General features: G+C 43.4%; 1 protein-coding gene across 1 annotated transcript in view; it reads right to left on the bottom strand.

Moving 5' to 3' along the window:
- Positions 1-12,500, bottom strand: part of syne1a (spectrin repeat containing, nuclear envelope 1a) — a 322,712-nt gene that overhangs the window by 165,180 nt on the left and 145,032 nt on the right. Inside the window, exons 66-68 of the mRNA XM_042094571.1 lie at positions 12,158-12,301; positions 8,239-8,463; positions 165-266 (exon numbers count right to left, since the gene is read on the bottom strand). Of these exons, the coding sequence (XP_041950505.1) occupies positions 165-266; positions 8,239-8,463; positions 12,158-12,301 (471 nt within the window). The remainder of the gene's footprint in view (positions 1-164; positions 267-8,238; positions 8,464-12,157; positions 12,302-12,500) is intronic.

Raw genomic sequence — 12,500 nt, forward strand, 5'->3', positions numbered from 1 at the left:
TGTGTGTGTATGTGTGCGTCCGTGTGTGCGCGTGTATGTGTGTGTATATGTGCGTGCGTGCGTGTGTTGTGTGTGTATGTGTGTATCTGTGCGTGCGTGCGTGCGTGTGTGCGTGTGTGTATGTGTGCGTCCGTGTGTGCGTGCGTGCGCGTGTGTGTGTGTACCTGTGCCCCTGGTGAGGGGGATCTGCAGGTAGGGGGGGTTCCTTCCTCCCCAGACTCTTCTGTGACTGGAGACAGCAGTGTGTGACAGCGGCCTGCAGTCATCTAGACACACACACACACACACACACACACACACACACACACAGACAGCATTAGTGAGCTCTTCTAGAATCTCACTGTGGAACACTGAACTCACAGAATGAACATGAGTCAGTCACAAGTCACACCAGAAATCACACACACACACACACACACACACACACACACACACACAGTAAACAACCCACACCAGAAATCACACACACACACACACACACACACACACACACACACACACACACACACACAGAGTAAACAACCCACACCAGAAATCACACACACACACACACACACACACACAGTAAACAACCCACACCAGAAATCACACACACACACACACACACACACACACACACACACAGAGTAAACAACCCACACCAGAAATCACACACACACACACACACACACACACACACACACAGAGTAAACAACCCACACCAGAAATCACACACACACACACACACACACACATACACAGTAAACATGACTAACAGCTAAGCAGCTAACCCAGCCATAGCATCAGTGAAGAGGAATGACTGTGGGCAGGAAACCACACACACACACACACAGAGTAAACAACCCACACCAGAAATCACACACACACACACACACACACACACACACACACACACACATACACAGTAAACATGACTAACAGTTAAGCAGCTAACCCAGCCATAGCATCAGTGAAGAGGAATGACTGTGGGCAGGAAACCACACACACACACACACACACACATGCTAGCCTTGTCCTTAGCCCACATTCACACACTAAAATTAGACCCTACAGTCAACAAAAGCCTTCTGTACCAACATGGCAGACTTCTCTCCCTCTCTCTCTCTCACTCACTCACTCTCTCTCCTCTCTCTCTATCTCTTTCCTCTCTCTCGATCTCTCTCTCTCTCACACACACACACACACACACACACACAAAATCTCTTTCTCACCCATACGCACACACATGCACATTCCACTGGAGAGTAGATTTGGAGTGTAATGCCGGTGATGTCTGTGGTATTGGGATAGCAAGACTCCAGACACACACACACACACTCGGAGAGAGCTCTTCAGTAGTGGGCAGGGCGACAGGCCGAGACATTAATGTGGAACTTGGCTGCTTGTGCTGGACCCTCCTCCAGAGTTTCCCTCCCTGATGCAACACTCAGCAACCAGACAGCTGCTGCAGAACTCTGGCCAGCCAAACCACCACTAACACAGCATCAACATGCACAGCATCAACATGCTAATGCTAAACCACCACTAACACAGCACCAACATGCTAATGCTAAACCACCACTAACACAGCACCAACATGCACAGCATCAACATGCACAGCATCAACATGCTAATGCTAAACCACCACTAACACAGCACCAACATGCTAATGCTAAACCACCACTAACACAGCACCAACATGCTAATGCTAAACCACCACTAACACAGCACCAACATGTCAAGTCAAGTCAAGTCAAGTCAAGTTTATTTATATAGCGCATTTCATACACAGAGGTCATTCAATGTGCTTTACATAAACAAAACCAAACAATAATAACAAATAAAAAGCATAGAAAGGCAATATAGTCAAAGAATAGTTAAAAGGTAAATATCATAATAAAAAGAAAACATAAAACACAAGGTAAAATCATTTTAAAATAAAGGATAATTAGTAAGCAAAAAACAAAGGCAAAAGTTGTAAAAAAAAGTAATAAAAGATAAAGTAGAATAATTATCAAGGCAGATTCAGAATTTGTAACTCTTTTGTAAAAATTTGGCACAGTTCGCAGAAAGCATCTGAGAACATTGACATGATTTAAAACTTACTACAGTTGGGGCCTTTTTGATGTCATCCGAAAGTTGGTTCCACAGCTGAGCCGCATAGCAGCTAAAAGCTGCTTCACCATGTTTAGTTCTAACAGTAGGTTTTACTAGCAGGTTTTTCACCTGGGACCTGAGAGGACGAGAAGGTGTGTACTGCTGAAGCATGTCTGACAGGTATTTAGGTCCTGCTCCATTTACTGATTTATAAATAAGCAATAGAGCTTTAAAGTCAATTCTGTGACTTACCCTCCTGGGAACCAAGAAAAACCAAGAAAAAAAAGTGTCCAACAATTTCTTTTTTTTTTTTTTGTGATTTCCTTTCTATTTAGGATAAAAAAAAACATCTTACAATTTTTATTTTTTAAAATGTATTTTTACTTTAAATTTTATAGCATGTCCCCTGTGGTGGACAAAAGGACCATTTTACTATGAAAAGGTAGCCATGAAAATAGACAAAAATGGACAAATTATGCTTTTAGTGGTATTAAATTAAGGGTAAACTTAACCAAATATAAGGGAAATGTTATATATCCTTCTAGACTACTTCATTTGCCTTTTTGGACAGTTGTATTTCTTTTTTCTGGATTGTTCATTTCATTTTCATGTTTTTCTTTCATCTGCGATAATTCATTTTTTAGTCTTACTCTTCCTCGCTATCTTCTTGAGGCACAGGTTCATAGTCCTCATCTCTGTTTCACTCACTCATCACCTGAGAGCTCCAAATCTGACCCCCCCCCCCCTCATACATCCTATACAAATGATCTCCTAAATTTACCAAAAAATCAAAATATTTTGGTCCTGGTGTCCATTATAATGGATATTCATAAAGTCACTATTATTTCAAAATGTAAATAACCTAACTTCTTTCAAAATGAATCATATGATTCCTGACATTTTCATTAACAAGACCATATATTGCCATCATAATGAATGCTTAATAAGAAGACACTATTTGACTTATCTCTCCTCCTTCCATAAAATGTGCTTGTTTTGATGTCAACCATTTTTGAGAACCAGGAAGAGGAGGTTCCCAGCAACCCAGCCAATCACATGATATATCATTAGAAAGCCCAGGATGTCCTCTTTAAAAGACCACAGGAATTGATAGAATAGCTCAAAGGGGTAAAGGGGCATTGCAGGGCTCTACACAAACATTTTTTTTTCAGGAGCACTTGTGCGCCCAAGTTAAGAAATTTAGGAGCACAGACAAAAATGTGGGCGCACAGTCAGTTCTGTAGTTAACTTACACATAATCTAACATTATACTGCAGCTAACAGTTAAACATGCCAGTGCACCAATTGCGAATATTAAAAATGACTGACAACATTTAGGCTACAGGTAACAGGATTTTAAAGATCAGTGCCTACTTTATTTTCAGTCTGTTCTATTTTCCTACATTTTGTTAATGTAAAATAATATAATACATTGCCATATTTGCATTTAGCCTGTATATCAAGTATCCTGCCAAATGTAGGCTAATTTATTTATTTGTGAATCCATCTATAGCTAATCCAAATATGCCCATAGTGGTCACTGCATAATACTACTACTAAAACAGTCCATTTCCTTTTCCACAAAACCCAACATAGGCTAATCAAGGATATATGTTTTATACTTTTAGTTTTTATTTAAAATATCTGCATTGATGGGGGCAGTAGGCAAACGTTAGGCCTACTTTCGTTTTGCACTTCAGCTTGTATTCGGTGTAAACAAACAAGCATGCGTGGAAGCCTGGAGTTGTCAGTAGCGTTCTACCTTTGAATAAAACGGGAGTATTACGGGAGGCTACTTTTGTGCCAGTTCGCTACAGCTATATTTTGCATATTGCAGCCAATACGTCAACTGGGCTAAAAGGCATGTTAGGTTACCTTTCCTTCTCTCACTGCATTCTCAGAATCTCATCCTGTTCCTCCTATATCCAATGAATTTGGTGGATAGAAGAACTAATTACTTCAATCTTTGCATCTTGGCTGGCTAGTCTAACTTTCCGCTTTTTCCTGCGCGCTCTTGGATTTGATAGAAGCGACTACTAGCGAGTCACAACGCGAAACTGCTAACGTTGATGGGAGGTGTAGTTTTTATGCTGCATTCGCGACGTGATTCTATGGTTTGCACCAGTAATGTTTCTCGATGTTGCGGTGTATTTTGTAGACAAACATTGACATTCATTCGCACCAGTGCGCCTAAATATTTTTTTGCACTCGCACGCCATCATTTTTACTCGCATGTGCGAGTGAAATGGGCGCACTGTAGAGCCCTGGGCATGCTTCTAGAACTTATGTCCACTACAGAGGACATAGGTCTATGGATTGGTTCTCAGGAGGTTACTGGAAGCCAGTGCAAGTCTTTCCTCCTTTTTACCAAATATAATTACTTCAGTTTTTTCTTTGTTCAGCTGAAGAAAATTTTGAGACATCCAGGTATTGATTTGTTCTATACACTGCATGTCTGACAAGTATTTAGGTCCTGCTCCATTTACTGATTTATAAATAAGCAATAGTGCTTTAAAGTCAATTCTGTGACTTACTGGAAGCCAGTGCAAGGACTTAAGAATTGGAGTAATGTGGCCAGTTCTTTTAGTTTTTGTTAGAGTCCTAGCTGCTGCATTTTGTATCACCTGAAGCTGTTTAATAGTCTTTTTAGGAATCCCTGTGAACAGTCCATTGCAGTAATCAACCCTGCTGGAGATAAATGCATGAATGAGTTTTTCTAAGTCATGCTTTGACATCAGCCCTCTGAGTTTGACAATATTTTTGAGGTGGTAAAAAGCTGATTTAGTTATCGCTTTCATGTGGCTGTTGAAATTTAGATCACTGTCAATTAATACACCAAGATTTTTAACAGTATCCTTTGCCTTCAACCCTTTTGTGTCAAGGAGAGTGGCAACCCTAAGTCTTTCCTCCTTTTTACCAAATATAATTACTTCAGTTTTTTCTTTGTTCAGCTGAAGAAAATTTTGAGACATCCAGGTGTTGATTTGTTCTATACACTAACACATAGATTCAAGAGGACCATAGTCGTTTGGTGACAGAGCTAAGTAAATTTGTGTGTCATCTGCATAGCTATGATATGAAATCAAGTTATTTTGGATATTTTGTCCAAGTGGGAGCATATAGAGGTTGAATAATAGTGGCCCTAAGATCGACCCCTGGGGAACACCACAGGTCAAGGACGTTGGTGTTGAGGTACAGTTTCCGATGGCAACAAAGAAGCTCCTTTCTTGTAGATATGATTTTAGCCAGCTGATAACTATGCCTGTAAATCCAACCCAGTGTTCTAGTCTGTGTAGTAAAATATTGTGATCAACAGTGTCAAATGCTGCACTAAGGTCCAGTAGCACTAGGACTGATGTTTTACCTGAATCTGTGTTTAGGCGTATGTCATTGGAAACTTTAATGAGAGCTGTTTCAGTGCTGTGATTTGTCCGAAAACCAGACTGAAAGTAATCAAAATACCCATTTGATGTTAGGAAGGTGGTTAATTGATTAAATACTACTTTTTCAATAATTTTAATAAAATAAAAGGTAGATTGGATATGGGCCTGTAATTGTTTAGCATGGAGGCATCCAGGTTATTCTTCTTGAGAAGTGGCTTTACAACAGCTGTTTTCAGTGACTAAGAAAAAGTGCCAGACAGCAGTGATACATTTACAATTTGAACATGCTAATGCCAAACTACCGCTAACACAGCACCAACATGCTAACGCTAAACCACCACTAACACAGCACCAACATGCTAACGCTAAACCACCACCAACACAGCACCAACATGATAACGCTAAACCACCACTAACACAGCATCATTACATTACATTACATTACATTACATTACATTACATTACATTTGGCTGACGCTTTTTAACCAAAGCGACTAACAACATGGTAAACAGTAAGTTTTAGAACAATTCTCACAATTTTAGGACAGTTTAAAAAAACACATTAGAGTACAGTAAGAATAAGTGCGTCGGTGAGTGCTGTATTTTAACAGTTACTTGTCAGTTTAACGGCTGGTGAGTGCTAGGATCAGTAAGACTTGTTGTAAGTGTTGCTATGAGAGTAGATGTTCTCTAAAGAGCTGGGTCTTCAGGAGTTTTTTGAACGTGGAAAAGGATGTCCCTGCCCTTGTAGGAACTGGCAGTGTGTTCCACCAACGAGGAACAACAGATGAGAAAAGTTTGGATTGGCTTGAGCGTACCGGTGGTAGAGCTAGACGTCGTTCGTCAGAGGAGCGTCAACATGCTAATGCTAAACTACCACTAGCACAACACCAACATGCTAGCGCTAAACCACCACTAACACAGCACCAACATGCTAATGCTAAACCACCACTAACACAACATGTTAATGGTAAAATACCATCACCAGCAACCTCAATAAAGACTAGCATAACGAGCCCACACAGTACCCAAACAGCAGCATACATCACCAACAGCAGAATAGGGCTAGCATCACCAGAACCAAACAGCAGAACAGGGCTAGCATCACCAGAACCAGAACCCAAACAGCAGCATCACCAACAGCAGAATAGGGCTAGCATCACCAGAACCAGAACCCAAACAGCAAAATAGGGCTAGCATCACCAGAACCAACAGCAGAATAGGGGTGATGCAAAATAGGGCTAGCATCACCAGAACCAACAGCAGAATAGGGCTAGCATCACCAGAACCAACAGCAAAATAGGGCTAGCATCACCAGAACCCAAACAGCAGCATCACCAACAGCAGAATAGGGCTAGCATCACCAGAACCAGAACCAACAGCAAAATAGGGCTAGCATCACCAGAACCAACAGCAGAATAGGGCTAGCATCACCAGAACCAGAACCAACAGCAAAATAGGGCTAGCATCACCAGAACCCAAACAGCAGCATCACCAACAGAAGAATAAGGGATTCGACCCTTTGGTTCAAAGCATTCAGGCCAAGATATCTATGTAGTATAACTACATCAACCAGAAACAATAAGGGCAAGATATCTATGTAGTATAACTAGCAAACATTAACCAGGAACAATAAGGCCAAGTCAAGCCAAGTCAAGGCCACGAGCCTCTTCCTGTTTCCTGCTGCTCAGCAACAAACAGCTGATCAGCACAGGACTCCAGTGGAAAACACATAGAGGAGAATGGAGGGATGGAGAGAGAGAGAGAGGGAGGAAGAGAAAGAGAGAAAGAGAGAGGAGAATGGTGTGTGTTTGTATGTAAGTGTGTGTGAGAGAATGGGATGTGTGTGTTAGTGTGAGAGATAATGGTGTGTGTGTGTGTGTGTGTGTGTGTGTGTGTGTGTGTGTGTGTGTGTGAGACAGAGAATGGGATGTATGTGTGTGTTAGTGTGACAGATAGAATGGGATGTGTGTGTGTGTGTGTTAGTGTGAGAGAGAGAATGGTGTGTGTGTGTGTGTTAGTTTGAGAGAGAGAATGGTGTGTGTGTGTGTGTGTGCGTGTGTGTGTGTGTGTTAGTGTGAGAGAGAGAATGGTGTGTGTGTGTGTGTGTGTTAGTGTGAGAGAGAGAATGGTGTGTGTGTGTGTGTTAGTGTGAGAGAGAGAATGGTGTGTGTGTGTTAGTGTGAGAGAGAGAATGGTGTGTGTGTGTGTGTGTGTTAGTGTGAGAGAGAGAATGGTGTGTGTGTGTGTGTGTTAGTGTGAGAGAGAGAATGGTGTGTGTGTGTGTGTGTTAGTGTGAGAGAGAGAATGGTGTGTGTGTGTGTGTGTGTTAGTGTGAGAGAGAGAATAGTGTGTGTGTGTGTTAGTGTGCGAGAGAGAATGGTGTGTGTGTGTGTGTGTGTGTGTGTGTTAGTGTGAGAGAGAGAATGGTAAACATGTGTGGAAGAGAATGAGAGAGAAAAAGAGAGAGAGGGAGACAGACAGGTGAAATTAGATACACACACAGATACACACACACACACACACACACACACACACACACACAGATACACACAGATACACACACACAGACACAGATACACACAGATACACACACACACACAGACACACACACACACACACAGATACACACACACACACACACACACAGATACACACACACACACACACACACACACACACACACACACACACACACACACACACACAGGCAGGGAGACAGGAGAGGGTCTGTGGGCATGTGCAGATAGAAAACATGTGGAATGCTGTGGACACTCACCATGACGACGGAGGGGTGTGCGGCTGGATGTCTGGCCATCTCCTCCTCCTCCTCCTCCTCTTCGTCGTCTTCCGGGTCCAATTCCTCCAGGCCATCGGAGATTCCGCCCGCCTCGCTGACGGTCAGCAGCATGGTGGCGTGTTTGGCCTTCACCGTCAGCATCCTGCACTTGGAGTTGAGCGCCGAGATCTGCTCCTGGTAGCCCTGCATCCGCTGGGCCAGCTCCTACAAGAGCACATCCCCCCAAACGGCCCACTTAGCTCACTCCGCCACAGCCCACCGCAGAGCAGCGGGCCGGCCCAACTAACCAGAACGGGGGGCTACGCCACAGCAGCCCAACTACCAGCACGGGGGGCTAGGAGAGCTAATGCTGAGCCGGCACGAGCCGAAATGGGCGCGTTACTCTCTCTTCCTCTCTCCCTCTCTCTCCCTCTTTCCCTCTTCCTCTCTCTCTCTCCTGCTCTCCCTCTCTCTCACTCTCTCGCTCCGTTTGTGAGAAAGCCTCCAGCCCAGATCTGTGTCACAGAATCCCAGTAATTAGCCAATCACAGCCTTGCAAAGCTGGCCAGCCAATCAGCTCCAAGCACACACAAACAGAGAGGACAGACTGAGCAACCAATCAGTGTGGGGGAGGGTGAAGGAGGGCGGGAGCAGAGCTGCAGAGCAACTATAATCGTCCTGTCCTGCCACACACACACACACACACACACACACACACACACACACACACTGTCCTGCCACACACACACACACACACACACACACACACACACAAAAGCTCTAAACGACAGGATGTGAGCTCATTGTGTGCTAGTCACTCCCTTTCCTGCCTCCCTTTCACCAATCAGGAGTCAGATGCCACCTAACAAAGAAGGCCCAGGCGGGGGGGGGGGTGCTCGGATTACAGCCCCCCCGCTCCTGGCCCAGCTGCCGTGGAGACCGCAGTCACGTGACTGAGCCGGAGTGGAAGAGCTCTAAGCTGCAGAAGGAATGAGGGGCAGCTAGCCAGTAGCTAACTACAGGATCACACTAAGGAAACACCAGAATGCTAACTTACTACAGGATCACACCAGAGTGCTAACTCACTACAGGATCACACCAGAGTGCTAACTCAGTAGCTAACTCACTACAGGATCACACCAGAGTGCTAACTCAGTAGCTAACTCACTACAGGATCACACTAAGGAAACACCAGAATGCTAACTCAGTAGCTAACTCACTACAGGATCACACTAAGGAAACACCAGAATGCTAACTCAGTAGCTAACTCACTACAGGATCATACTAAGGAAACACCAGAATGCTAACTCAGTAGCTAACTCACTACAGGATCACACTAAGGAAACACCAGAATGCTATGCTAGGCTACTCACTAGAGTCTCCAATATTAAACATTAAGTCTAGGCAACACAACATAGGCTAAATCTAACAGACAGGCAGGCAGGCACATAGACAGACAGGCAGACATATAGATATGCAGACAGACAACTACACAGGCAAGCAGACAGACAGACAGACAGACAGATAAGACACACAGACAGACAGACAGACATAAAGATAAGACACACAGGCAGGCAGACAGACATACAGATAGACAGGCAGACAGACAGATATGCAGACAGACAACTACACAGGCAAGCAGACAGACAGACACATAGGCAGGCAGACAGACAGACAGATAAGACACACAGGCGGGCAGGCAGACAGACAGACAGACACACACAAACCGTAGACAGTGTGTGACAGAACAGACCACAGCTTCACCACAGTTGTGTCTCAGTAGACAAAGACAACCACTTCCCCTCCACACACACACACACACACAGACAACCACTTCCCCTCCACACACCAGACAAGACTCATTCAGAAACACAACCTTCTTCGAACATGAGCTGCATGAGGACCGTTTCCACTGCAGATATCAGCCCCGGCCCCAGAGATACGACAGCATGTCTGACAGGGTTTGACTTGTTTGGTCTGGTCACTGAAAGGGTTTGACTTGTTTGGTCTGGCATGTCTGACAAGGTTGGACTTGTTTGGTTTCGCATGTCTGACAGGGTTTGACTTGTTTGGTCTGGTCACTGGCCTAGCAGCTCTGAGGGAGACACAAGGGAACTGAAGGAAAGGAGTATACTAGCTATCATTACTGAGAGTGTGGAGTATACTAGCTATCATTACTGAGAGTGTGGAGTATACTAGTTATCATTACTGAGGAAATGAGTATACTAGCTATCATTACTGAGGAAAGGAGTATACTAGCTATCATTACTGAGAGTGTGGAGTATACTAGCTATCATTACTGAGGAAATGAGTATACTAGCTATCATTACTGAGGAAAGGAGTATACTAGCTATCATTACTGAGAGTGTGGAGTATACTAGCTATCATTACTGAGGAATGAACATGAGCCTGACCAGCGCAGCAGGGCTGCTGTTACCCCTAACATGAGCCTGACCAGCGCAGCAGGGCTGCTGTTACCCCTGACCAGCGCAGCAGGGCTGCTGTTACCCCTAACATGAGCCTGACCAGCGCAGCACTCTGTAGAACCACTCTCCATTTATACAGCAGGAACTTTGCAGTCACTCACGCACACACGGGGAACTCTGCAGTCACTCACGCACACACAGGGATATAACTGATCTGCAGTCACTCACGCACACACACATATATATATATATATATATATATATATATATATATGTAACTGATCTGCAGTCACTCAAGCACACACACACACACATATATATATATAATATATAACTGATCTGTCTGATCTGAACTGTCTGATGAAAGATGTTTTCATGTAGACTGAGTGAACCAATCACAACACTCCGCTGTAAGCTACTGCAGGGTCTGCAGTAAAGGGCAACGCCCCTTTCTGAGGGCAAACAATGTAGAAGTATAGAAACCATTGAAGGATTGGCAGCACTAATACTCCAGACTCTAAATAATTCAATGCATTTGACCTCATAACTGATAACTAGTATACTCCACACTCTCAGTAATGATAACTAGTGTACTACACACTGTCATTATCATTAGTATACTACACACTGTCATTATCATTAGTATACTACACACTCGCAGTAATGATAGCTAGTGCACTACACACTGTCATTATCATTAGTGTACTACACACTCTCAGTAATGATAACTAGTATACTACACACTGTCATTATCATTAGTGTACTACACACTCTCAGTAATGATAGCTAGTGTAATACACACTGTCATTATCATTAGTATACTACACACTGTCATTATCATTAGTATACTACACACTTTCAGTAATGATAACTAGTATACTACACACTGTCATTATCATTAGTGTACTACACACTCTCAGTAATGATAGCTAGTGTAATACACATTGTCATTATCATTAGTATACTACACACTGTCATTATCATTAGTATACTACACACTTTCAGTAATGATAACTAGTATACTACACACTGTCATTATCATTAGTATACTACACACTCTCAGTAATGATAACTAGTATACTACACACTGTCATTATCATTAGTATACTACACACTGTCATTATCATTAGTATACTACACACTCTCAGTAATAATAACTAGTGTACTACACACTCTCAGTAATGATAACTAGTGTACTCCACACTGTCATTATCATTAGTATACTACACACTCTCAGTAATGATAACTAGTGTACTCCACACTGTCATTATCATTAGTATACTACACACTATCAGTAATGATAACTAGTGTACTACACAGTGTACTACACACTCTCAGTAATGATAGCTAGTGTAATACACACTGTCGTTATCATTAGTATACTACACACTGGCATTATCATTAGTATACTACACACTCTCAGTAATGATAACTAGTGTACTACACAGTGTACTACACACTCTCAGTAATGATAGCTAGTATACAACACTGACCTCATGATGCTGAATCTGGGTCTGGAGTTCCTGGATGTTGCCCGTGGCGACGGGCCGGTCCTGGATGATCCTGTGGGCCTCCTCCACCAGCTTCTGCAGCTGCCTGACTTCCTGCTCACACTGCTCATGCTGAAGCACGGCCTCCTGGGAAATGGCCACACACCAGAGGTGTTACAGGTGTAGACACGCGGTGAGAGAGACAGGTGGATGTGTGGTGGGGTAAGGGTGTAGGTGTGTGAGGGTGTAGGTGTGTGATGGTGTTAGGGTGTATGCGTGTGCTAGGGTGTAGGTGTGTGATGGTGTTAGGGTGTAGGTGTGTGATTGTGTTAGGGTGTAGGTGTGT

This window comes from Alosa sapidissima, chromosome 6 (genome assembly GCF_018492685.1).
Source record: "Alosa sapidissima isolate fAloSap1 chromosome 6, fAloSap1.pri, whole genome shotgun sequence".
Lineage (NCBI taxonomy): Eukaryota > Metazoa > Chordata > Actinopteri > Clupeiformes > Clupeidae > Alosa > Alosa sapidissima.